Source organism: Nipponia nippon, unplaced genomic scaffold (genome assembly GCF_047370975.1).
Source record: "Nipponia nippon isolate SJK-2023a ecotype South Korea unplaced genomic scaffold, ASM4737097v1 scaffold_13, whole genome shotgun sequence".
In the NCBI taxonomy this organism is placed as follows: domain Eukaryota; kingdom Metazoa; phylum Chordata; class Aves; order Pelecaniformes; family Threskiornithidae; genus Nipponia; species Nipponia nippon.
The window spans coordinates 882,166-908,822 of NW_028262324.1; the positions used below are offsets into that span (position 1 = coordinate 882,166).

General features: G+C 57.6%; 1 protein-coding gene across 2 annotated transcripts; it reads right to left on the reverse strand.

The window, feature by feature from the left end:
• Positions 1 to 296: 296 nt before the first annotated feature.
• Positions 297 to 25,876, reverse strand: GGT7 (gamma-glutamyltransferase 7). Of its 2 annotated transcripts, XM_087750143.1 has the most exons (16): positions 24,824 to 24,878; positions 21,969 to 24,037; positions 21,498 to 21,724; positions 19,952 to 20,103; positions 18,847 to 18,961; positions 18,220 to 18,287; positions 17,466 to 17,539; positions 16,804 to 16,997; positions 14,416 to 14,503; positions 13,558 to 13,685; positions 12,321 to 12,409; positions 11,436 to 11,588; positions 10,913 to 11,030; positions 10,056 to 10,193; positions 8,890 to 8,989; positions 297 to 7,344 (listed from the first exon to the last, which is right to left on the reverse strand). In XM_087750143.1, the coding sequence occupies exons 2-16, from the start codon at positions 21,982 to 21,984 to the stop codon at positions 7,181 to 7,183; spliced, it is 1,824 nt and encodes a 607-aa protein (XP_087606269.1). In that variant the 5' UTR covers positions 21,985 to 24,037; positions 24,824 to 24,878; the 3' UTR covers positions 297 to 7,180. The 2 variants fall into 2 exon arrangements, with proteins under 2 accessions (XP_087606269.1, XP_087606268.1); XM_087750142.1 differs by lacking the exon at positions 21,969 to 24,037 and having other exon boundaries at positions 24,824 to 25,876.
• Positions 25,877 to 26,657: the final 781 nt, after the last annotated feature.

Below are 26,657 nucleotides of genomic sequence, written 5' to 3' on the forward strand. Positions count from 1 at the left end.
GGGGGAGCGGGGCGGCCCGGGGGCTCCCCGCGGGGAGGAGGGGAGGCTCGGCGGGGGCCGCGGCCTCGGGGGAGCCCCGGTCCCGGGGGGGAGCCGGGCCGCCCCCCGCCTCCGTGGGCGAAGGAGAAGCGCAAGGAGAAGCTCAGGAAGAAACGAGAACTGAGGCGCTCGTAGGAAATGAGGGGGAGCCGCGGGTTTGTTCAGAGCCGCCCCCCCCGAGGGCGTCGGGCTCCGTCCGCGCCCCGCTCTGCTCCGGGGCGAGGCCGGGGGGGTTGGCGGGGCCGGGCCGGGGGGCGGGCAGGGCCGCAGCGCCGGGCGCTCGGACCCGCTTCAGCGGGGGAAGGAGCGGGGCCGCGGGTCCCCGTGGGCGACGCCGCGGCAGCGATGGCCCCCGCGGGGCAGCTCACGGGGCGCGCGGGCCTCGGGCCGGCCGCCTCCTGCAAACCCCGGCCCACGCCGGAGGTGGTGAGTTCACAGCAAGCGAGCGGCGGTGCGGAAGGGCCTGGCCGCGCTCCCGCCAGCCCGTGCTTGAAGCAGAAAGCTGTTACCTGGCGGTGGTACAGCAAAGAAACCCGTGGCAATTACTGCTGGGGGCCGGCAGATAACCAAAAGTCCCTCGTGGGAAAAGCAAAGACTTTGGTCCTGCGGCAATACGCGTGCTTAACGCCGGTAACTGGAGCGGGTTCTGCGGGCGCCGGGAGGGCTGGCCCTGTGCGGGTTACTGCGGGATAAACGACACGAACAGAGGAAAACATTTCATTTTGCAAAAGCTTTTAAATACAAGAATCCCACATCTCGTTTGTCACCATAGCTTGCAACACGCACACAAAAAAATCTCTTTATTTAAATTGACATGTAAATGCATTCCATAAAAAAAACGCAAACCAAAATAATGAACGCCGCGGTTGGTGGACGCTTCTCTGACCCATCAAATATCGCTGGCGCGTGGGAAGCGGCAAGCAGATGGCGTTTCCTTCGCGTTCGCAGCTCCAAAGCTCCCGGCCGGCAGACAAGCCTCGAGGAATTCTTCAACTGAAGGCTTGTTCGGTTCTGCCCCTTTCTGTCTACGTCTGGGACAGGGACCCCCTCAGCACCCCCGGGGCGCTGCGGACGCAGGAAAAGCCCTGCCCCGGCCCGGGAGACCCGCGGAGCTGCGGGACGAGGAGAGGGGCGCCCGTGGCGGGCGGTGACGAGGAACGTTCCCAGCCCCCGACTGCCTGCGGGGAGCTGCCGTCGGCGGTGGCGTGGACGCTCCCCGTGCTGTGCCTTGCGCTGCTCCTGCCGTTTGAAACGGGCTGGGAACGCGAGGAAGCCGAGAGGCTTCTGCAGTCCCCGAGAACTGCCCTTCTTCCCCACTTGCGCTTTCCTCTGTGTCAGGAGACGCTTCCTCGCCCCGCTGCGCCGCGCGTCCTCCTCCGCCAGCCTGATCGTCCCCAGAGCCTCGTGCATTTCCCGCTCTGGCGCAGTCAGAGCAGCGCCGCTTCCAAAAAATCCCCGTGTTCCCAGTGCTGCTGCTGGGCTTGTCTTGCAAGACTGTCCTTCAGGGTTTTTTTGTTTGCTTGCTTTTGTATGTGTTACCTACATTAATACCGGGCGCATCTCGTATTCCGCAGCAAACCACAATGAGCCGAACGCCGTCGTGCAAACCCCGAGTTCTCTGGAGGCACAATACCGAGGTACCTGGCTAAGGCCTGCTCGGGCCATCCAAGTGCTGCGACTCTGATCTGGGCTGGAGGGGCCCCAGAGGGATGACTTCCCTGGGCCTAACCACACGGCGAGTTTGCAAACGAGCCCTCCCTTCGTTAGCGGCTTGGTGCCTCGTACGTCCACTTAGCACTTTGTAGCACGCTGCGGCCGATGGCTTTTCCTTACGCTTCCGCTCACCGTTGGGAAAGACCAGAACTGGCACAGACTCCGCGTGGTTAACCTTAATCCCCATTCTCTCAAAATCGCTTTGCCACCAGTGTAAGGAAGCAGAGGTAGGGCTGAAGGGCCCGCGGGGTGACGGGACACAACCGAGGGCCCGCGGGGTGACGGGACACGACCGAGCGCTTGCAGGGTGACGGGACACAACCAAGGGCCCGCGGGGTGACAGGACACAACCGAGGGCCCACAGGGTGACAGGACGAGACCGAGGGCTCGCGGGGTGACAGGATGCAACTGAGGGCTCACAGGGTGACAGGACGCAACCGAGGACCCTTCGGAGGCATCTCCGCTTCCGACCGGCAGCTGGAGGACCCTGACGTGGGTTTGCCATCCTGCATACGGCAGCTAGCGACAGGCACGTGGCTTGCCGGCCGCCGAGGCGTGCGGCAGGAGACCGGCAGGCACCTGGCAGCGGCGCGAAGGGAACGCCGTGATGCGGAGCGCTGCGAGGGGGGGACACGGGACAGCTCAAGCGCTGCCTCCCCGGCGCCCGGCTGCCTGCACGCGCAGGCGCGTCTCTGCGGCGAGGTGCGCTGCGGGCAGATCTCCGGAGCCGAGGTGACTGCGCAGCGGGATCCACGCTGCGTAGCTTACACGTTTCTAGTTCTCGCCTGGCCTCCGTACACCGTAACCAAGGCAGGAGATTTTCTGGGGCTCGGTCTGTCCCGTCATTCTGCGCTTGTGGAGCCCCTCCACGAGCAGACCCTCATTTGGGTTTGGATTCTGAAGCTTTGCTGCAAAACAAACGCTAGGCACCAGTGCGGCGTCACCTGCAGAGGAGGGCTGCGTACGGCACGTGGGCAGCTGCCTGGGCTGCCTCGCTGTCCACCAACAGAACAGAGGAATGCCTTTGAGATCACGACAGCCAAAACTGTGGTTATATTTACATGCATTTTCATATGACGGTATCTTCAAAGGAAAGGTATTATACAGAAAAAGTAGGTAGACTCATGACCAACTTTAGATTTTTCCAAACTTAAATATTATACCATGACTAGAACAAAATAATTTCTCCTCTAATAGCGGTACAATGCTCACTTAGAGAGAAGGAAGGGAGACCTGTTGCGTTGCAGTCACAATCACTTTGGATCTGGGATTTCATTGAACTGTGAGTGTGGCGAGAGCGCGAGGTGGGCAGCTGGCTACAGGCGTGATAGATGGGGGTACAGGAGTCCCCCTCTCCTCCTCGGCTCCGAGGAGAGGGAAAGGCGAGAGCCGCCGGGCGGGGAGCCCCGGCCGTGATCAAGGGCCACGGCCGCCCGGTAGCCGTTGTCCAACGGGGTCCAACGGGGTATCCCCCGGCAGCGGGGTCAGCTCTGCCAGGACAGCCTGCATCTAAAAATGCTGTGGCCACTGGAGGGCCCTTCTTGGGCAGCCTGGTTTAGGAGTGCTCCTACCCCACGGGCTCTTCTGCCCTCCGCACAGCTGTGTCGCACCGTTACAGTGCCCGGCCTCTCCGACAACCAGCTCTGCCTGTCGGAGCTCTCCCTTCCCTGGCTAGCGTGCCGATGTCCGTCACCGAAGTACGGAAGATCTTGCCAAAACCGCTGTGATCAAAACACCTGGGTGCTACAGGAGCTCTTCTCGCTCCACCTGATTCTTTGCAAAACCTTACAAAACCCTCACTGGTTTTGATGTGTTCATGACAGAAACACAGGTTTCAACTCACGGTGTTTACCAAGGCCTGACTCCCCTTTCTCTCCAACAGGTGGGTGTCCGGGATCAGTCCGTGGAGGCCTGTCGAGCTGTGCAGCGGGTGGAAGGAGGCTCTGGGATGGTCCAGCCAGAGGGACCCAGCAGCCACCCGGAGGGTCCAGCTTCCCCGGCAGCCAGCCGACTGGCTGGCGCCGAACGGGTGCTGTCAGACTCGCCGCCCCAGCTGAGGGACCCCTCACGGACGCTGGCAGAGCTGCGGCAGAGCTGTAGGACACCGGTCGTCATCCCTGGAGACTGCGGACCTGAACTTGCTGCCCCAGCTACAGCGGCAGCGGCGGCTCTCTGCCCTCACCGGCCCCTGGCAGCATCTGCGCCCACCCAGAGCGGCGGGAGCAAGGCAGGCTCCAGCCCCTCTGTGCCTGGGCACCGAACGGGACAGTGACGGGACCAAAATGGCACAGCCACGGGGCCGCAGCATCCTCGTCCCCCCAGCTGCAGGACGGTGGCGCTGACTTCGGCCTCGTCCCCCCTATAGGCTTTTATAAGTAGCGATTAGCGCTCGATGCAGCCCGGGGAACAGTGGTACCTAAAGCTCGGAAGCACTGCTTGTTACCTGTGCTCGTGAACGGCATCGAGCCTTCGTGAGAAGTGCCGATAAACTGAGCTAACGCGGAGCAGCAGAGCCTGTCTCCGGCTCATCCCGATGTAAAACCCAGTATGCGTCGATGGGGAGCGATGCAAACGTGGGCAGAGACAAGCTGGTCACCTTCCAGATCATAACAGTCACCTTTGGCAAAGTATCTTTTTTTTCCTTTATATTGTTCGGGTTTATTTTGTTCCTTTAAAAATTCTATTGTTTTTCTCAGCCACTTTATATTTGGTGTTCTGAGGTTCTCACTGACACTTTCACATACAAGTTTCAGGACAAATCCTGCTGCAGAGCCGTCAGACGTCTGCAATAGCCGGGTTGGAATCAATGCAGTTACTCTGCACACATGTCTCCAGAATACGGCCCTTTATTTCGCAATGTCCGTCTCACCTGTACAGAAGGGAACATCGGGTATTTCTTGGCACTTCACATTAAATTCATCAGATCCCATCACAACAGATGGACTCAAAGTATCGGAGACACCGGGCCAATTAGCAGATTAAAGGTTTCTGTATCAAATACATCCGTGCCACACAGATGCTGTTTTTAAACAGAGAAAATGGGAAATAACTCAAAATATCTTTACTCCTCTTAGCCGTGACCTAGGGGCCTACGTCCCATCTTCCAATTATTTTAAATTTTCTCTTTTTTGCACCATAGGCCGTGATCCAGCAGAACACTGAGGAACATGCTGTATTTTAAGATTCTGAATAATGGCTGTGAAATTTTACCTTGGGACGTGTAAGCGCCCTTTTGAATCGAGCCCGCAGTCGTTAACTCCCAAATGAATACACAGTTTCCAGCATCAGAAGTGAGTTGGTGAATTCGGTTAATCAGGAGGAATTTTATCTTCCAACGTGTTTTGTGATATTCCATGCAAAGTACTGAAGCGACGATGACTCGACCACTTCTTTTGCAGCTGCGCACAGTAAACCTGCGTGCCCGAGGCACAGATCACTGCTGTCCCGTACCAGAAAACGCCAAATTTCCACCAGGGAGATTCAACGCACAAAACTGCATCCTTCCCTTACCCCGAAGAGGTTGCTCTAAGACACGCACAGTTTTATGAACGCTCCGACTTCGGGCAGCGACCAACTCCGTGCTGATGACAGAAAAATAAATAGATGTGATGTCCCCGTGGTGAAGAAAGTCTCTTCTTGCCCTACAGGCAGCGTGGTGGCACAGAAGACAACTTCCCAAAGACAGCGTTGTACTTCCCCCGTCTCTCCACTGAGGCCACTGGCGCATTTGTAACAGAAAATACCATCGATGTTCCTGTCTGCTAGGCAGCCGCCGTGCTCTTCGCATAGGTGGCTGCGCTTCAGCGGAGCGTAAAAGCAGCTCTGTCCTTCCTCAGCGCAACGTGCGAGGCCTCGCGTAAGGTGCTTTGAGACCCTCGGCTGCAGGGGGCAGGAGCCATCAGTCCGATTACCGGCCGTCGCGCCCTGACCGCCCCAAGACGACCCGCACGCTCCCGTGTCAAATGGCGACGCGCGTTAGAAGGTGCCTTACCACCAGCTGGGTGTCACAGGGTCCCTCGGGGCAGGGCCGGGGGTGACTGGTGTAGTCATCCACCGGAAGACCAAGACAACCGTAAGCAGACATACATATATAATATGTACAGTGGCCATAGATGCATTTGCACCATGAAGGAAATCATCACATTTTAGACCGCAGAAAATGATCAAATTCCAGAATTTTTTAGGGCCAGGTGTCTCTGCCTCACTTGCTAACAAAAAGAGAAGGATATGTCCAAATGTGGCTTGGATGAAGCGGTGCAGCTGTTGGACGTGGTGGTATTTCTCCACTCTATTTCAGACAAGGAATGCAGAGGTATTCTTCTCTTTTGCACTGCATGCTGCAGACAGAAAACTCTCTCAGTAGTGTTCGGTTTGCTTTGTACCTTTTCTCTCACGCTCTTCAGCTTTTCCAATAGAGCCACCAGTATCGGAATACAGGGCTGAAGTACAGGCATGACTTTAGTAAGCAGAAAACCCCAAGCCTCTCTGTAGGGACTACCCGATTCAGGCTTTCAGAGCAGACTGAGATAAGGCAGTGTAAGGAAAGCCCTGAACCTACCTAAACGCTCTCCATGTGGTTTTCAGTCCATGGATTTTTACAAGTCTGTGGATTTTTACAAGTCGGCGGAGTACTGCTAAGAATTCTCCAAAAAGTATCTAAGAAAATTGAGCCCGTTACCATTAAGCTTAAATACACCACGGAGGAGGCTGAGCCTCTGTAAGAAAACTGCTGGGGGGTCCACAAGTTGTTCAAAGTTGAAAACCATTGCTCCGGTTACAAGACCAGACTGCCAGCGAGTCTGCGCAGCGACCCGATTCAAAACAGTTACTCCTGAAATTCAAGGCATGTAGTGATGTGCGAAAAGGAACCACGACGGGAGGCTGCGGGCGGGTAAAGCTCCGCTGGCCCCTCAAGTAGGACAGGACTCCCCGATATTCCGCCCACAGGCACACAAACGCTACGTGAGGCTGCATTAATTATCGGCTTACAGAAGAGGCAGAGAACGAACGTGGAAAAGACAGGGAGATGAAGGTGACAGCATCATCATCGGCTGTTTTTCCCTTTGCTAATGTTCCTGCTCACTCAAATTACGATGCTGGCTAGAATTGGGCTTTTCAAAAGATTGAAATTACTAGCCAAGGCTCTGCCAAAAGACAAGTGTGCTCCCTGCACGCCTGTAACAAGGACTGGGCTGCTTGCAATGCAAATCGTTTAAAAATAAAAGAAAATAAAAAAACCCAGAGCGCTGTATGTTGGTGCTGCTAACCCCTCCACCGCCGTCCTGGGTGGGGAAGGCAGAAAGTCTACTCAGCAGTGCGAACGCGGGGCTCCCGCCCTGGGGGGGGAGAAGGGGCCGTTTGGGAACATGCACGTCACTTGGGTCGATGCGTCTAAGCCTTCTTCGGTGAAGGCGAGAGCCGGGAGGTGCTACAATATCGTGGCTCCGGCAGCATCCTCGCTCCTGGGGTCCTTCAGGCCGATGATGAAACTGTTGGTTCTCCTGGCCCCGTGAACGAGGGAGACCACTTTGACTTTATCCACTTGATGGCCCCTGGCCACAAGAAATTCAATATCTTCTTCAGGAAACTCACCTGTAGGGATTTTAAGAGAGGAGTTGGTAACTGAACCCGCTGGTGCCTTTGAAGCAAAGCTCTGTTCTAGGCCTGTTGGCCCTGCAGCGTGAAGGTAACCGCTGGAGCCCCGCCAGCGGTCCCGGCTGGGGCGAGCCGAGCGGGACCAGCACCCAGCGCCCGAGGAGGCGTCTTTCAGCCCTCAGCAGCCAAGGCTGTTCAGAGCCGGGCAGCGCTCTGTGCGGTGGGGGAAGCGCAAGGATCCAGAGGACCACTTAAAGACGTGGAAGATCCCCCTCTTTGGAAAAAGGGGAAAGCACGTTGCTGGCACCTACTGTAGTTGTTCTTCTTACAGAACACAAGGCAGTCCCTGCTCTTAAGAGCTTACTTACAAATAATAGTTATTAACGGTTATTTGTCAAAATAAGATGCAGGGCAGCTCAAAACAAATGACAGTGAAACAAGCTGCCAAATGACAAACTTTGTCATAAGCCTTCCGACTTCCCCTTCTCCTATTTCTTAATCTTCCAGCCATCTACCTTAGGTTGTTTGCTCTTCTGCTTTTGTTTTGTTTACTTGAAGTTTTGTGATTTCTGTATGAATAGGAGTGCCTGAGGACACGGAGCTGGGGATGCAGCTGGACAAACCGAGCCGGCACACAGAAACCCCACTGTTATTTATGCTATATAGATTGCAGTTGTGCCTTAACGTATATCTTGTTGATGCCAAATGTCCACACCCACAAATTAGGACCTTTTGAAGCTCTGGATTTGTTTCAATTACATTCTAGTTTCCAAGTCTGCAGGCCACGCGTGACGGACGTTTTTTTTATTTTCCTCTGAAATGGGAAGGCCTAGAAACTTTGGCTATTTTGTGTGAAATGAGAACCAAATTTCGCTTCTGGTTCACTCTGGTAAGGCACGGGGCTTTGTGAAAAACACAAATGGACCAAGACTTGTAATAACAAGGGCAAGAGCTGGCAGCGCAGCCTCCAGAGCGCCAGCATTGACGCCGCATTTCCAGCACTGTCAAGCGACAAGCCTTGCCATAAGCCTTGTCTTCTCCCCAGCTGGTGGAGTTAAGGGACACAGACTGGAAAGTGAAAGAATATCATTTGTGGCAATGGTAATAAAGTGTAGGAAGATCTGCTAGCTTTCAGGACCTGTCTGGGTGAAGCTGGGGTTGCAGTCTTGTTTGTTTGGACATCCTCAATGGCATCAGATCGCCAGAAGGTTTTAAGGACAGGACAAGGCTGCTACCAGGCGGCGAGCTGGGGCAGAGGAGGGCTGGGGAGAAGCACCTGCAGGAGTCTGGAGAGGTCGTGCCGAGGGGCCAGGGAGCATTGCCAAGACAAGAGGGGAGGGCATGGCTCAGCGAGGGCTCCAAGCTTTGAAGAAGCTCGGTTGCTGCTTTTTGTCTTCCCCAAAACCCTCCGCACCCACGGGGGACCCTAGAGCACGGAGAGCTGTGCGCTGGGCTCTGGCACTCCCACAGCCGTGTGCTAAGAAAACCCCGCTCCTTTTCCAAACGCGCCAGATTTGTAGGCTGCACCATGGCCATACTCACTGTCAACCTGCAAGGTGTTGGACTGAAGCTGCGGGTGAAGTCGACCAAGTGACAAACTTTCACTCAGATTCTTGTTAAAGGTTAAAACATTTACCAAAACCTGCAAGAGAATAAAAGATCCTCAATAATAAAAAAAGCAATAAGAATAGGAGAAGCCAGCTTCCCGAGCGTTCCCCTAATTGGCGGCTCCAACATCATAGAATCATAGAATCGTTAAGGTTGGAAAAGACCCTTAAGATCATTGAGTCCAACCGTTAACCCAGCACTGCCAAACATCTGCAGATGCAGCAGGCAAAGGAGATTTTGAACCCTTTCCCAAACTGCATGAGCTAATGCAGGGGTCTGCAGACACGAAGAGGCCCTTGAAGTCTGGCCTGTATACTGTTGGCGGAAAAGCGGTACCTTTTCAGGATTGCAGGGGCTTTTGTCACATAGCTCCTGCTAAATTAGGAGAGTTGTGTCTCTGGAACGTGATGTAATCTCTAAATACGTGTTTGTTACAGCCAAAAGCTCAGCACGTGACTTCTCCAAAGAAAGCATTAGGAAACAATGGTTGGCTTTCGTTCTGCTCTGAATAACGCCTTCCAAAAGGTAAGGAAAATGGGAGCCATTCTTGTTGTGCCTTTCTTTTTAGCAATCCATTGCTGTTGTGCATGCAATCAAGCAAGTACTTCACCTCATTACCAATCATAAATTAGGGGGAGCTGCCCCATTTATAGCAAGTGCTGAGCAGGGAGGAATTCAGTCGGGAATGCACTAAAAGGAGCTTTTCACAGGGAAAAGGGCTAAAGGGTTGCCAGTCTCCTGCAATTCTCTGAATACAAAATGTTCCTTTTTTTTCCTAATGATCCTTAAGACGAGCTTTGAACAGGTATTAGAGTGACACAAAACCATCACAGATTTTGCCAAGGTGCTTTTCCTCTACAATTGTGAGTGCTGCCCCCAGGAAAGGTGCAAGAGAAGTAAACCAGTAGCTCTTAAGGGATTTGAAAAAGCAAACGTGTGGAACTGGTGACATCAAAGACCGAACGGGTCATCCCATGGCCACCAGTTCCAAGACAGCCTGGGACATTAGGAAGGGCAAGCCTGCGGGGCGGGAGGAGACCCTGCTCAGGCCTGACTCAAGAGCTGCTCTGCGAGGGCGGGTGCCCGGACACCGCGCTGACCTGAACGATGCTGCTCAAGGCTTTGTCCCCGTTGTTAGCTCCCAGACACAGGTACGTCCCGCACATCCCCTCGGACGGTCTCACGATGGTGGGCAGCAGGAACGACAGGGGCCGTTTCCGAGGCTGAATGAGGTTTTGCTGCAGTTGAAGAAAAGACACACCAAAAAATTTCAACAAGCCGACTGAAGCTTTGCTGGTGCTCAAGTTGCACAGGTTAACTTCTTATTCTTTATGCTTCAGCCAGCAATTGCACTTGCGCAGTTTTACGAGGCTGACATCCTCGCTGCTCTGATAACGCTCTCTGCTGTTAACAGGATCCGTCCCATTTCATGCTGTGGCGCTCCCTTACGGAAGGTGTACGGAGCCATTCACCCACTTCTGAAGTACCAACCCAGCGAAGGGGGACGGTTTGACAATACACGGCAAGAACAAGCAACAAGGCAGCACTGGAAGCACCAGTACTGGTCTGTGATTGTTTCTTTCCAAGACCTGAAGATTTTTTTTCTGCTGTTACTTTTAAACCCACAGAGCAGCAATTCATAAAGAGAGTCCTTAATTCAAGTCCACGGAAAAGGACGGTTGCTTTAAAGTGCACCTGGACTGCAGGGAAAATAGGTAGCTGAGGTGTGCGGCGGTGTTTGATGAAACTGCATTATTATGATAACTGATATACGTGAACCTTCTGTTTACTCTGTTTCAGTGGCTCATATAATGAAAAAATAGGAGCTTTCTACAGACTGTTGTCTCTCAGTTATTAATAAGGGAGTAAATAGCCTCCCTGTTGTGGAGATGAGAATAAAATTGAAAAAAAATGGTACAGACAGCTCAAATAAAGAATTTGTCATGTCATTCATTACCGGCCTGGGAATGGAGTGGTTCGTTGTTTTATTTTGCCAGGAGAAGTCCAACATCTGGCTGTTCAGGAGGACTCCAGAGGGTGTTATTATTCCACTGCCAAAGGGACGATTCAAAGAACTGAAAAGAAACATGAAGAAATCTCATAAAAATCCTCCCAGAGATTTTTGTACGCCTCGAGGCCCTCAGGGCTCCAATTTTCTGTCCCATCTTGGCCTGACAGAGACTCTTCGCTAGATCTTTTGGGCTGGTTAGATGGGAGGAGTGGAGTCTCCACGCACGCATGAGCAGGAACCACCAATCCAGACACGCTGCACTGTGAGCGGGCTGTAGGATCGCACAGGGCAGAGCAGCGCCAGCTCACACATCTCCACCCCGTCTTCCCCAGTTCTCTGTTGCAGGACTCACTGGGACAGAGCAGCCCAGCTGCTCCAGGCCCGGTCCCATCCCGTCCTGTTGAACTGCTTTCTGCTCCCCGCTCCCACCCTCCGAGTACCTTACGGAGGGAAGAAGTAAATCCTTTACCTTACAACCGCAACAATGAAGTCATCAGGTCCCATGACAAGGACCTGGCTAGCAGCGGGCCCGCTCTCCACGGAGAAGTGAGGCATGCGGAGATCAGACGAGAAGGACTGGGAGTCATTAATCAGCTGGCGCAGGGAGTTAGCTTCTGATTTACTTCAGCAGTGAGGGAGGGAAAGAGTAAAGCAAGCCGTGAGCCTGGGAAGCCGAACGTCTCTTGGTCTCTCTGGGGGGTACACCTACACAGCTACTGGCGGTGCCTCCCTGAGGGGGCTGGCACCGAGGACAGGGAGCTCCTTCGGTCCACCCGACGGAAGGAGACAAAATGGCTCAGTCCGCACAGACAGGCAACACCCTGGACCTCCCGGGCTCTGTCTACAGCGGCAAACCCCCGACGGACAAGGGGGGCGCCACCCGCTGAATGCCCGTCCTCCAGGAGGAAGGCAAGTCAGGTCCAGCTGTGGCCACCAGCCATGGCTGAACCTGGCTCCGAGGTGGGAGGCTGGGCTGAAACCCCAGGCCTGGCCTCTCCCCCGCGTCTGGGCGTACTGCAAGGGTCACGACCACGTGGATGGCCGTTTGTCCGACCTGCTGAGAAGGGATATTTAGAGGGGTGAGAAAGTGGGAGAAACCCTCAAGATCAAGCTGGCTCCAGGAAGCCTCTGTGTGCAGACATCCCACGACCCATCCCCAGAGCCCCGTGGTATCAGCTGTCATCCTTGTGGAAGAGTGAGCCCCAGGAGGCCACTCAAGGACTGGCCCTTCCTCAGTAAAACAGACGTAGAAAAACCTCAGGTTTCCCTATGCACCGAAAGAAGCAAATCTAGAAATGATATCCAAACCACACATCTTGCGACTGTCACCGTGCCCGGTCAGCCTCAGACCTACCTCAGCATGCCTTCTGCGGCGTGACTGACGGACACATCATCAGATGGGTCTCCCAGGTTGCTAGCCAGACTCAGGGCTATTTTTAATGTCTACATTGAACACACAAAGAAAGAAAGAAAAACATTTAGGTGGCTCTGGAAATACAACTTTGGATACTCCAAACAGGAAGAGGTATCTGGTCTCCTGGCACGTTGGCTAAAGCCTACGAAGAGAAATGTCTAAAAGCACGGTCCTGGGAATACCTGTGCAAAGGGCTGCCGCACGTGGGTACGGGGACCAAAGGGCACCAGTGTGGCCTGGCAAATTGTGTGCTGGGGAGCCAAGTGTATCCCGCAGTGTCTGTACAAGGTGGAACACGCCTGGCAGGAGCTGCCCAGCTGGCTGAGCCAGCTCAGTGGTTCCACGGCACGGCCAGCTGGCCCGCAGGGCCACTTACTTTCCGTCTCCATTCCTGAGTGGTCACCACAACAGCAGAGATCAGACTGAATCCCAGTGGGACAGTGGGTCCGGGGATCACCGTTGCCTCTGGACGGCAGCTCCACTGGCACAGCACCACTGTCCTGTCTGCTACAAGGATGTGGTTACATCCTCGCTTAAAATTCCCCACTCGTACAACCCAGCTGTGGCTCTGTTAGGCATCTAAGAACATAGCTCTGCTTGCAGAGCAGGAAACGGAGCACTTACTGACTGCCTGGGAAGCTGCAGTGTTCCGGGAGGGCTGACAGCCCTAAATACTGGAAAAATCACGATCTGGACCACTGAGATCATGAGGTGGGCTACAAGGTAAAGATTTAAAAAAAATATAAAGCGTTGGCTCAGTTTTCCTTGTCATCGCCACGCATAGGTTTTTGCTTGCAGCGCCACGTCGCTGACTGTCCTTGCAGCGCTCTGGCATGGCCAGGGCCACTGGAGCGTGAGAGGCGGGGGAAACCGATGGGAGCACCCTCAGCTGCTGCGGGGTCATTCTGAGGAGATGGCTGCGTACGAGAAACGGGCAAAAGCCACAGTTTGTTCTTCTGAAAAAGCTCTGCCTAAGCAAGAAAGAGCTCAGCTGAGCAGGAGGCTCCAGCATCTGCACCTGCCAGAGGCAGCAGCACAGCTCAGATTTACACCTTAGCAGTCTATTTGCTCATTCTCCTCTGGGAATTACCTACAAACATTTTTGTACAACCAAGGAAGAAATAAATTATTCTCTAGCAGCACAAGAGATTCAGCCAAATGTTGAACCTCCTCTTACCTCTGCCATCCAGTGCAGGATATTCCCCCTGGACACCTGACTCGTGATGTTAAAGCCCTCAAGGATGTTCAGCGCTGTGATCAGTGCAGGACCCGCGTGTGGAGGCGGGGGGCTGAAAACAAGATGACCTGTGAAGGGAAGAGAGGCATGAAGCCGCTTTTGTCAGAAACTGCCCAGTTACAATACTTCCCCAGAAGCTAGTGTCCTCGAGGACAGGGAAACCTTTCCAGATTTCAGGGGGAATAAGGGAAAGCAACATAATTTGAAAAGGATTCCCAAAACGTTCCTGTTGTATCTTTCTGTTTCTTTATGACGGACAAAGGACGCCCAAATAGGGATGCTTTTTTCACACCTGAAATTCAGTTCTTGTTGGCTGGCTGGTTGGTTTCTGAACTGCAGTATGGAAGAACGGAGATAAAATGGGTTTGCAACATGACAGCTCTAAGGAGAGTAAATACAGGGGTTTCTAGAAAATAATGACATTTCAGAAACTTTTTACATAAAGTAAGTTTTTCTCCCTCGTAGATCAACTTTGGGAACTGCCTTGGGATGTAGGTGCTAGCCTATGGTCCAGCTTCTACATAGACATTGCATCAACATCTGATCATGTTGCATCTTTACACTCTAACACTATCAAAATACCATTGGTCGCTATCAAGGGAAAAACGGGCCCATTTCAAAGTGCTGGAAACCTCCCGAACAGTGTAGACAGGCAACAGCAGGAAACTCCCTGGAGGGCTTTTGTGCAGACGCTGCGGCGCAGCTTTGCCTTCGACTCTTGTTAAATACTGCTGCCACCTCTTGCCAGGTGAAGCAAACTTTTAACCGCAGTTGCACGGCAATGGGTCAGGCCTTTACCTCGATAGACGGTGTGGACGGGATTCTCCACGGTGACACTGTAATTGCTGAAGTCTTCCTCCACCAAGACTCCTCCGTAGTTGCGGACCTGCGTAGGAGAGCAAAGCGGCGCACGCTCAGAAAGCTGGGTCAAGGCTTTCTGCGTTCCTCGCGCTGGCCCAGGTGAAAACACGCCACGCTGTCAAACAAACAGCACTGGGATTCCCCAGCCAAGCGCCAGGTTCCTCAGGATGCCCTGAAAATCCGCGCTTTCGTGGCCTTGGTGGCCTGGCTGGCCATTCACCACCGCTGGAAGGCTCTGCAGCTTGCCTCCAAAAGCTCACCCACCCCCTGGGCGCTCCGAAGATGTTCTGCCTGCCCACGAGGATGGGGACTGGCCCTGCCTCGCAGCCTTCTCTCCCCTGGGTGGCAAGCGTGAGTCTGCTAAAGGTTATGAAGCATTTGAACACTGCCAGGACAAAAGATACATATGGATCCAGGAGAGAAGGAAACTGGGTGGAGCAGGCTGCCATCACTAGAAATCTTCAGCACACAATTCACACCCCATTTTTAATTATTTCAGGTGATAGCGGGTCTGCTGTACCCTTGGTCTTTCTGTAAGACTGCTAGAGGTACAATTTGCTGGGCTTAGTAATTTCCATGAACACAGTGAAGATGGGTAATTCCCTCCACTGCAGGTCTCCTGTGGTCGGGTCATGATGGAGATGAGGTAGGACCATCGTGACTGCACTCTGCTGATCTTAAACCCCCCTGAAGCAGGTAACGCTCTCAGTCAGCATACAGGTGCTACTGTGCTCGCGGGCAAACGCTTTCCTTCCACCCAGGAGAAGCCACGCAACCTGGTGAGAGGTTCTGCTGGGGTGAGTTTCTGCTCTAAGTGCTCTCGATTTCCATCCAAAAATGGGCAAGAACAAATAACCTGCGCATGCGCTGATTGCTAAGCTAGCCAGCTAACTTGGCAAGAGAAGTCCTTCTCTGGCAGAAATGGATGAACCCTGGAGCAGGAAAGCTAAAGCAGGGCACGTTGTGGGGGGCAGCGTGCCGAACCACCCCAAAGCTGCAGAAGGTGTACCTGCGGCTGGGGATCCCTGCCCCCTTCCCAAAGCAGTCCCAGAGAACAGGCCAGGCTGAAGCCAAGGGCCGGGATGAGCCAGCAGGCGCCTGTGCCAGGAGCCGGCTCCCTGGAGCTCGGCCAGCGGAAAGCCCAGGCGAAGCAGCGGGAAGCGGGGCTGGAGGAGCCTGACGGCACAGAAAGGGGAGAAGCCCTGGTCAGCCACACGCTGCAGACGCCATCTCAAATTCCCCAGAGAGCACCTTTTCGCACCGGCGCCTTCCCGCCAGGGATGGAAACAAAGGGGAGGGTGTTCTGGAGCTTTACTTGATTTCACTGCATTGATGCCCTCCCTTTGCTGGAGCAATAAACACTTTGCTCTGCTCTGCAACCAAGGTGGGAGTTGCGCACTTGATTCCAGAGCTTGCCAGGGTCTTTGGTGTTACAGCCCTGGGCCTTGCTCCTCCATGGAGAGTCTGCGCTTCCCTGCGGCAGCCCTCAGGCCAGGGAGTGGGGTGATAAAGCGGGGTTTAGCTGGGGAGATGCACCACAAGCTTGGGACTCTTGCTGTTCCTCGTTCTCTACCTCTGCTGTGGTCCAGGTGAACCACAGGAGACTTCCAAACACAGAGCTCAGAGGTCTAAGGCTTGAGCTGAACGAATCCGTTTCACATGACTGACGACACGTTAAAGGTGCATCACTTGAACCACAGTGGTAGGGGAAAATGGTGCCACAACCACCCTGACTGCAGCTACCCAGGTATAAAAGTTGTTGGGTTTTTTTTACCAGAATAATTACTTTGTTTGTTGTTGCTGTTTTTTCCAGAGCACCTCTAACAGCAGCAGTTAAACTAGGGCAACTCTAAGTGGGACCAAGTCTGTCTGATCCTCTGCTCACAAGGCTCACAGTTTTATTTTTAAACCTTCTTCCTGGAGTCCATATCTTACAGTCCCATTAACAACAAAAATTTGCTCCTCAGCAGTGGGGCACCTCTTGTTACGGGGAAAAAGGGGATGTCACTAACACTAACACAGCCCAGAGGGGGTCTTGAAATTGAGATTTTTTTTACCTTCAAAAAACCAGTCCGTCCTGGTTACAGAGGAAACGGAGGTTTCACTTCTGTAGGCTGTGGAAGTGAGCTGTGTGTCACATACGCCACTGCACGGACAGGGACAGGAGAGAAAAAGGAGGCTGCAAGCATTTGTCCCCATCATTGTGCTGACACTTGGCTATGGCTTATCCCAGGTTGTCACCTTAAGCAGGTGACGTGGCAGGCGGCACCCCCAGCCCGGGCTGTGCCGCGTGGTCGGGCAGAGACGGGGCCAGATGTGGCTCACCTCGGAGACCATCTCCTGCGTCAAGTTTCCGCTGTAGAAAGCTGACGCTCCTTCTGCCCCCAGCAGCTCCAGGACGGCCGCGAGGTCCAGGCGCCTGACAAACATGCCAGGCAGCAGGGGCTGGCCCTCGGGCAGGAAGGTCTCCCGGAATTTGTCAGAGTAGTTCAGGTCCTGCAGTTCACTCACGGCTTTGGCTGCGGGTGAGAAGGGGAAGCACATGCAGAAAAGCCAGGGTGCAGGAACGCGCAGGGACCTGGGGTCACTGTGCGCCTGGCGGGGATGTCAGAGACTTGCTGCTGCCTCCTGCCCTGTTTCAAGACTAGAGGGAGGTTGGATCGTGCATCCATCAGAGCTGGGAAGGAAACCCAAAAAAACGCCTGTGCCTTCCCTGGCTGGCCCTGGGCGGCTGCCCAGCGTGGGCTGCTCTGACCCGCTCTGCCCAGCCCTGGGAAAGGGCCCCAGTTCTGCTGCCACCCCGCTCTCCCCTTGCAGACCGTGGCTCATGCGTTGCTCAGCTCCCCACACCACCCATCTCCAGGTCCAAAGAGCCTTCATTTCCCACGAATAACCATCTACATCCCCAGCTGCCTCGCACCCAGTGCAGTGGCCAGTGTGCTCCTCCGTGCCGAGCAGCCACCCTTGGCTCCCCATCAGGTACTCACCCAAATCATGTGTGACATTAAACCCGTCCTGGGCGACCCCGGCCACGAGGCCCAGCAGCTCGGACCACGGGAGTCTGCCAAAGGAGAAAGGACAAGGAGAAAGGTGCCTTGGCGGGGTGCAGCAGGGCAGGGTGGCGGGGAGCAAGCACAGGGCTCGGCTCTGCGGTCACGGCGCTGAAAGCCCAGGCTGTGGGGCCAGCGGTGGCCAAAAGGAGCACTGAGCTTTCACTGGCTTGTTTCTTTTTAGCAGGATCATCTCAGTGCTCCACCATGTGCACCAGAGAGGAAGGTCAGTGCAAGGACAGGGGAAGGGGCATCTCTGGAGCAAAATCTCAAGCCAGGCCCTGGCCCTGAACAAGTCCTTGGGATCCCTCCCTCCCTGTCCCAACAGGGCATCAAAGACAGCCACGCTTCTTAGGGTCCAGCTATAGAGAGAATGAAAATACACAGACATGCATGGAAATGTTCTGCGCCTGTTTCTAAGAGAAAATTTCTTGTCTGTCTTGTTAGCCAAAATTTCACTTTGCAGAAAACCTGACCGAGCTGAATTATTTCTTTTGTTAAACGAAGTACCAAAAAATGAACACGTTTTTCAACGCAAGCCTCCAAGTACCCCTTAGCGAATGGTTTTGACGGGTGGCTGAGAACATGGTCTGATGGCGAGGGCTCGCGTGCTCCCAGCTCCCCCCCGGGGACCCCAGGGCAGAGCCTGTGCAGCACCAGGACAGCCCACCCGTGCCAGCCTCCTTCTTACCTCCCGTGTAACTGGTGCGCCTGGTGCATTCCTCGTATCATGCCTGGCACCCCCACGAGCAGACCTGGCTGTAAAATAGGAAGGACAAAAAGGAAGAGTAGTCTCCTTCCCAGGAGGACACGGGACATGGTCCCCAACTGCAAGTCAAGAAGATGCAAGTCATGTTCACACGGGCAGTGTCCGCGTGGTCTTTAGGAGAGGGGCAGAGGTCTGTAGCAACACACTAAATTAGGGAATAAAAGTTTTGGGAAGGAAAGAGGCAAATTCAGTCCTGATCTCAACCCAGTTTGGTCAGGAGAAATAACTCAGCAGAACGACAGGGGATTGTGCTCCTTCCTGCGACTCTTGTTCTCCCGGCTCCCTGCTGCCGAGGGACATGCCTTTTTACTCCCCAAGTCCCGCAGGCTCCAGGCATTTCCAGGCTGCCAAAGAAGTACTTTCCCTGGACTCCCTGTGTCTGTAGGGGAGGGAGTCCCCTGGACTCCTTGTGTCTCCCATGGTGGGAGAGGCCTCCTGTCACTTCCCCGGGCATCTCCCCCTCTGCCCGAGAGCTGTGGGGAGCGGAGAGCTGGAGCCTTCAGCCAGCTACGGTGCTGGAGGGGTCAGCCGTGGGACACTGTTCCTCACCTTGGTGTCCTGCTGCACGTCCCCCTCCAGCGGGATGCCCAGGGGAGCCACCTCGCGGAAGTCGATCACCCAGCTCCTGTTCTTCCGGATGTCATGGACCAGCATCACCCCACCCCTGCAGCGAGACGGGGTCATGGCACGGCACCGGCTGTCCCTGCAACAGCCGCTGCCGCAAAGCCAAAATGAAGAGCGTGGGTGCCACTGGGGCCGGGGCCAGTCCCGGCATGATGGGGCCATCATAGCAGGGCGCCAGCCTCAGCGGTGACCCAGGGCTGGCCAGCGGTGCAGGGGAACACTGCTGCCCTTCCCCAGAGAGCAGTCAGGACAAGCCAGCCAGGGCCGGTGCGAGACGCAGGCAGCCCCGCGCTGAGCCTGCGGCGAGGCTGGGTCAGTACCTGCCAGCCTGGCCAGAGGGCCACTGGCTCTGTTCCACAGCCAGGCGGGGACTATCTGGGATTTTCTTTCTAATCCGAGCAGTTTTGCAACAAAACAGGGCTTTTGCTTACAACAGCAATTCGTGGCACAGCCTGGAGAAGCTATCAGGTGGCAGTGTTTTATGCAATGCTCCCAAGACCTCCTGCAGAGCCGAGAGCACCAGGCTCACGTGGATGCCACCCTGGGGACGTGGCTGGGAGGAGGCCAGCCCTCACCGCCATCCCTCCCCGGGCTGCTGCCTGGAGCCGGGCTGGGAGCTCAGCCTCCTGCTGCAGCAGGAGCAGAGCTTACGGAGGGAAGCCCTCAGTCTCTGAAAGCATTGGGACTGAGCCCAGGGTGTTGCAAGCTCCTGGCACGCCCGCAGAGGGGCTCGGCAGCCTGTGGTCACTTTTCCAACCCTCTGGAGCCTGAGGCTTGGACTTCCTCGGCAGCCACGATGGCAGACGCAGCTTTCCCTCCCTGGGGGTCTCTGTCCCTCGCTGTCAGCTCAGGGCACAGGAAGGGTCCCCATCCCCGTGCAGACGTGGACACATCCACCGCCTGATGTCAGAGACCTGGTACCACGCGCTGGGACTCGGGCCACCGTGAAGGCATGTCTCAGCTGGTGGGGCAACCACCTGCTTGAGGACAACCGCAGACGACAGCACGGGGGCGAGCGATCAACACTTACCCACCGATCCCTGACGTGTGGGGGTTGACGATTCCTGCGCAGAGGGCCGAGGCGATGGCCGCGTCTACCGAGGAGCCCTGCTTGTTGAGCACCTCTATGCCCAGTGCCGTGCAGCGGGCAGCGTCTGTGACCACGGCGCCGCGGTGGAAAATCTGCCGGAAGAGGAGAGCGGTTGTGCCCGGGGAGGGGTCCTGGGGCCACCCAGATCCTCGCTCAGCTCTGGGGGCCCTAAAGCCTGAGGCCAGTGCCAAGGCTGTGGCTGACCTGCATTTTCAGGTGCCTCCAAATGCCGGTGGGAGCAATACGTCCCTTGGCACGTCCCTGCACCAGGGCAGCTGTGGCCGCTCTGCACGCAGCCGTGGCCATCAGCTCAGCTGGCTTTCAACAGCAGACATGCTAAGCTGGTGGGCCACATCTCACCCTGTCCTCCACAACCCCAGGGAAGAGTCAGACTAATCCTCACGAGCCATGGGCGACGGTGTGCTGCCACTGCGCTGCCGCACTGCGGTCGCTGGAAACGGGAATACAGCTGCAAAGAATGCAGCATCCCCCCGGCTTGTTCTCATCTTCCCTGGTGCCAGTGCCAGTGCTAACGCAGTCACAGGAAGTTTTAAAAGATTCATTTTAACCCTGTGGTACAAACTGCAGCACCTCAGCGTGAGCCAGAGCGGCCTTGGGAAGCGCGAAGCCGGAAGGGCCACGGCAGGCTGGCGGGCAGGACCGGCCCTCCCGGAGGTGCCACGAAAGGGGCTGCGTTGCGCAGCCCCCCTCCGGCACTGCACCCCAGCCAGCCGCGGGGCCAAGCCACTCCGCTCCCAGCGGTTGCGTTTTGCATGCCAGTGAGAGAGCAATAAATTTTAAAAAGAGCAAATCTCTTTCACACAGACTTGAGGCAGCTCTGCCCTGCTGGGCGGCACGCGGAGGAGATGATGGTGAGTGCTGGCCGTCCCTTGGCCCTTCTCAGGCTGCAGCACTTGGCAGGAGCTGTTCTGCAGGAAGGTATCACCCCATGGCCATTGCTGCCTTTGCTCTGCCATTTAGCACTGGTCTGGGGGACAGATTAGCAGGAGGTTCAGCTCTGTTTTCAGCCATTCCCTGCTTGGTCCTGGACGGATCCTTCCAGAGGTGAGCCTGGGCACAGAGATCCATAAAACTCTCTCCAAGTGGAGATGTACGAAAGATGCCTACTGCTTGACTAAGGCTTGCCTTCTGAAAGCATTCACATCTGGCTCAAAGCACAGCTGGAGACACAGCAGTGGGGCTGCCCATTTCCCCCGGCAGCACCCCCAAACCTGCCAGGCACAGCCACCCACGTCCCGGCCGCGGGGCAGGCGCCGAGAGGAGCACAACCCCCAGCCGCAGGAAAAAGCTCTCAAGACAATTTAGGGTGGAAACGCAGAGAGAGACTCAGCACCCAGGGTCTCCCGGACACCGGCCGGGGCTCACCAGCACTTACCCCACTAAACTGCTGGCAAGGAGGGAAGTTAGGGAGCTTCTCCTATTTTCGGAGGCAAAGCCTGACTGCAAAGCCACTGTTTCAACTTACCTGAGGGTCCCCAAAATAGATCTGCATGATCAGGGCCACCGTGACCCCCGTGGCGAAGGTCAGGCAGGCGGTGATGATGACAGTCAGCCCATCCTGCCGGCAGCTGCAGTCTCCAGAGAAAGGGTCCTTGCTGGTCTCCTGGAGAGGGGACACGTCCTGGCTTCCCATCTCCGATGAGGATGAGGGCAGGCGCTGGAGACGCGCAGACTTCAGGAAGGAGTCTGGGTCTTTGTGGGCAGCAGGGAGAAAACAAGTGTTAGTTATTGCGCAACACGGGGCTCTTATTGCAGTGTTTACCCAGCGCTAACGTTACACGTGCCCCTTCCAGCAAGGCTGCTACCTTCCCTATTGATCCCAGCTCTCAAGAGACTTTCTGGCTCGGATGCTGCTTTAGGTCATTTTACTGATCCCTTCCTTTAGCTCTGGTTATTCCAAACTGACTTCCCTGGAGATTAAGAGGGGCAAAAAAACCTGAATTTTGCTCCATTTCAGTCCAGTCCTCAGTCTTCAGAGATGGGCCCACAGTTACTGCTCCGTTTGGAGGGGTTCTTAACACAGCACTGACTTGCAAACAGGTCTCTGAAATGCAGCAGGACTGAAGAAGAGGAAATTAAGATATAAAAAAAAAATCCAGCAGCCTTTGTTGGAGCTATGCTTGAGCGAAAGCACCTGAGCAAAACTGAGGCGAAGCAAAACGTGTGGCCTGGGCACAGGAAACCCCTCTACGGAAGCAAGGCAAAGTGAGGGCAGAGAGGAGCAAACCTGCAAACCGGAGGGCCTCGGGGCGTCCACCCGCTCCGACGCAGGAAAGGCTCTGCTTTAACTCCTTGCTTCCTCCGGCTGACGAGGCCCACCGTGAAATCAAACCGCTCGCCGAACGCCCAGCTCCGAGATGGCAAACGCAATGGGGCAGGGGTTTGCTGGGCATCCGCCAGACGGCAAACAAGGCTCAGCAGGATGAAAAAGTCTCTCTTTTGCTCTGAAAGATGCCTTGAATCTCTGCTTGCATCAGCTGCTGCCTTTGCAGCGGGGAGGACGCCGGCTGAGCGTGCTCTGCCTGCGCACGGGCGCTGCCGGGCACACGGAGCTGCTGGCGCAGCCGTGGGGATGTGCCCGTCCCTGCCGGGCACCGAATGGGACCAAGCGGCGCAGGGCATCATCCAGGGCTCCTGGATGAATTTCTTCAGGGGGTGCCAAGAGCCAGCGGGGGCTGCAGTGCCCCGTGCATCCGTAGGGGGAAGAGGAGGAGCACGGAGTGGAAAAGACAAGACGAGAAGCTTGTCCCTCCACCCAGGGGACGTCTCCTGGGTTTGGGGTAAGGGAAAAGGCAGTGAGCAGGAAAACCCGCATCCCCCATCACCCCGCCATGCCCCTCTGTCTGCTCGGGCGGGCAGCACCTCCCTGGGGATGCCAGCCCTGTCCTTGCCAGGACATTAAAAAGACCTCCTGAGTGCAGCTCTCCGGGGGCCAGGTGGGACTTACTTAGTTTTAATTTCGGTGATGCTGCAACCAGGAGTAAACCCCCCGCAGGCAGGGAATCCCCTCAGGGTGAATTTTCTCTCATTCATGCTGCGGTGATTTAGGAGCGCGACTGGGAAAGGCTCAGCTTTCCCAGCCTGCGCCTCTGTGCCCACGCAGAGCCCCTCGCCGGCACGTCGGCCCGAGTGAGCTGGGCCTGCAGCGTGCGGGAGGCCTGGCTGCGGGGGCGATGGGCTGGGGTGCCTCCAGCGGGGGCCACAACTGGCCGGGCAGGGGGTGCCACCGGGGAGGGATGTCACATACAGCCCCCGGCACCCCACAGCGGGACATTGCCCCCCCAGCGCGGAAACAGTGAGGAGCGAGCGGGGCTCCTCCGCCCGACCCCTCCAGGACGCCATCCCTCTGCTCTGCTCCTGTAGCACTAGCAACAGGCCAGCCCAGCACGAGGGGACACGACCGCAACCGCAACCGGGGGCAGGACCACAACCCTGGGAGAGGACAGGCCACGGCCCTCCAGGGCGGCCTCTCCCACCCACGCAGGTCCCTTTGTTCTCTGCCAGACATCCCGCGTGGCCTTGGGCAAGTCACTTACTCTCTGTGATCACTGGCGCTGCACGGGGACACAGGGCCGTGGTTTGGGGACAGGAGCGGCTGACCCATGGCGTCAGTCAGGAGCACAGAGGGCAAGGAGCAGCCGGCGAGGCCAGCGTCCCACCACCAACGTCCATGCTTGAAAGAGAACCACCAAACCCTACTTGGCTTCCGTGGGGGCCGTGAAGGAGACGTGGCCTCATGGGGGAACCAGTGCTTTGGGGAACCAGGGCCACCGCAGCTCTGGCACCACTGCAGAGGGGACAGCAGAGACCGGAGCCGCTTGCGGGCTCTGGCAGGCGCTGCAATGTGGGACCGTTCAGTCCTTTGGGGGGTCTGTCCCCAGCACCGACAGCACAACAGGGGCTTCCTCCTCTCAATGAGATCTTCTGGGCGGTAGAAACCAAAGGTCCAGGTTCCCTCCCTGCCGCTCCAGCAGATAACATGGCACGGAGAAGCAGAGCCAGCTTCTGCAATGCGCGCGCAGTGTCAGCTGAGCGCGAGTTTCCACGTGGCAGGAGAGCAGCAGCTCCTCCGGCCCCCCCGCGTTGGGCACCCGGGGAGCCTGGGACCCCCCGCGCGCCAGGGCGCCGGCAGGGCCGACACTGCACCCGGCTCTGCCCGTGCTCCGCGAGCGAGAGCGGCCTCGTGCTTTGGGGAGAGCTGCTCCCGCGGGCCCGCACGCGGCGGCTTCACCGTGACAGCGCAGGGCAAGATCGGGCAACGGGAGCTTCGCCCGCGGGCAGGGCGGAGGAGCGGGGCACGGGGGCTGCCCAAACACCGGCCCCGGGGTCTGGGGTCGCGGGGCAGAGACCTGCCCGGGTCGGGCAGCAGCCCTGGGGCGAGGCGGAGAAAACACGTTTCTCTGGAGTATCGAGAAGGAAGCGATGAATTAAGAAGAGGCGAAGGGTGCTCTCGGGGACCAAGGGACCCCCTGGCTTTATTGCGGCCGCGCACCCGGCGGGAGCGATCGCCAGCTCCGTGCCCAGCCCCGCTGCCTCTGGCTACCTGCGCTGCCCGCCGCTGCCGGGCAGGCGGACCAGGGCCCGGGAACGGGAGGGCGCGGGGGCCCGGCCAGGCCCCGCTCCCTGCGTGGGGGCCGGGGAGGGGGAGCCCCTCGGCCCGGGCGAGCGGCGCCGGGGCGGGCGGTGCGGAGGGGAGCGGGGCCGGGGGCCGGCGGGGCCCGGCGGGGGCCGGGGCCGGAGCGGGGCCGGGGGCATGCGGGGCCGCGGGCGGGCTCGGCCGCCGCCCCTCACCCGTGTCCTGCTCGCCCAGGAACGCGTCCTCCTCCTTCCGGGCGCGGAGGCCGCCCTCGGCCGCGCCGCCCGCCTCCTCCTCGGGCAGCCGGGGGAAGCTGGTGATGCTCATGTAGTCCACGGGCGAGCCGGCGGCCAGGGCCCGCTGCCGGCCTCCCCCCGCCTCCGCCGGCGCCGGCACCGCCATCGCCGCCGCCGCCGCGCCGCCGGAAGGGGCCGGGCCGGGCCGGGCTCACCGGGGCGGCCGGGCGGCTCCTCCCCGCGGCGGGGCCCTGAGGGGAGCGGCCGGTGGCGGCGCCGAGGCCGCCGCGGGGCCTGCGCAGGCCGGGGCCCGCGCAGGCCGGGGCCCGAGCGCTGGAGGGGCAGCGGCGCGGCGCGGCGCGGCTCGGGCGGAGGGGAAGGGCCGGGCCGGGCTCCAGCCGGGTCTGGGCTCGCCCCGCGCCCCGCAGGCTGGGTCAGAGCCGGGGAGGGGACGGGGGCTCAGCCCGGGCCCCCTCAGAGCGGGGGCGTCCGCCGTGCGGGCCGAGCCTGCGGGGTGGCCGGACCGGAGCCCCGGCCCCGTCTCCAGGAGGCGGGGGGAGCCTCCGAGGGGGGCGCGGGTGCTTGGCGCCGCTGGTTCAAGCCAGCCTCCGGCAGGGAGGCTCACGGGCCGCCGCGGCGGCGAGGGGCTCCGGCACCCGGCGGGGCACCGCCAGCCTGGGGCACCGCGGCCCGGCCACTCGCGGCCGGCTCGGCCTTCCCAGGCGCGGCCCTCTGGAGCGGAGAGCTGGAGATGGCGGTCTCCCCGCAGCACAGCGGGTCTCGGTCGGCGTGCGCGGTGAAGCCGCCAGGCGCAGCCCTGGCAGAGCGCCTCTGGCCTGGCGCCCGCGTCAGGAGCGGCCGAGGCCACGGGGCAGCGCGGCCGGCCAGCGGAGAGCCCCAGCGGGGCCGCAGGACCAGGGCGAACCTGGGCCGCGGTTACCAGCCATCTGGCAGAGAGTTTTGATTGAAATACGTACGGTGGGGGAGGCCTGGCTGGCATGGGCATTTCTGAAATCAAACTGGCCGGAACATTTTTTCCCCCTACACTTCTGTCAGAGCTTGGCCTAAAAAACACCAGTAAAATAAATGGAGGATGGAGGAGGTTGTTTCATCCTGGGCTGAACAAAACGCTCCAGGTTTGTGCAAATGACTTTCCTCGCACAACGGCCCTGGCCTCTCCCTCCCAGCTTGGCACGCGTGCTCCGCTGCTCAGCTGCCGGATCTGAAAACCCCTCCTCTGCCCTGATCTGTCCTGGACATCTGGTGTTTTGGGAGACGGGGCAGGCTGAGTGCTGGGCTCTTCGGCTCTGGGGACGTCACCGGAGGGGTGCGTGCCCTACCTCCTCGCCCTCTGACGAGCCAGCCAACGCCCTCTGCTCTCCCCGTGTGAGCAGCTCGCTCAGCGCTCCGTAACGCAGGCAGACGTAAACCTTCCTTTGCTGCGGCAGTATGGTTGGTACGGTTTTGCCGGTGCCTTCCAGCAGCCTGAGGGCGTACTGGGCACTGCCGGTTATTCCCTACATATTTGTGGAAGGATAGTTCGGCTTTCGCAAGCCAGGCTCAGCCTGCTCCATTGCGGAACATTAGCAGACACCCTTGAAATGAAACGCCCAAGGAGGCGCGGGCAGGGACACTGCTGTCCCAGGAGGTCTCCGCAAACGCTGTCCCCAGTTGTCAATACGCGTGTGACTTGGCAGCGCTTGAAGACAAAGCTCTACTTCCCACTTCTTAGGTTTTTGAGACCCTGCTGGCCCCAGACCGACCCAGCCTGTACTGCTCTTGTGTTCCTGCAAACCAAAACCAGTCAGCTTTG

Coding starts and splice junctions, on each gene's coding strand:
- GGT7 (XM_087750142.1), bottom strand. CDS start 25,010: ATGGCGGTGCCGGCGCCGGCGGAGGCGGGGGGAGGCCGGCAGCGGGCC. Junction 16,998..17,465: donor TAATGTCACACATGATTTGG/GTGAGTACCTGA, acceptor TCTCACCCGCAG/CCAAAGCCGTGAGTGAACTG. Junction 7,345..8,889: donor CAACACCTTGCAGGTTGACA/GTGAGTATGGCC, acceptor AAATCCCTACAG/GTGAGTTTCCTGAAGAAGAT.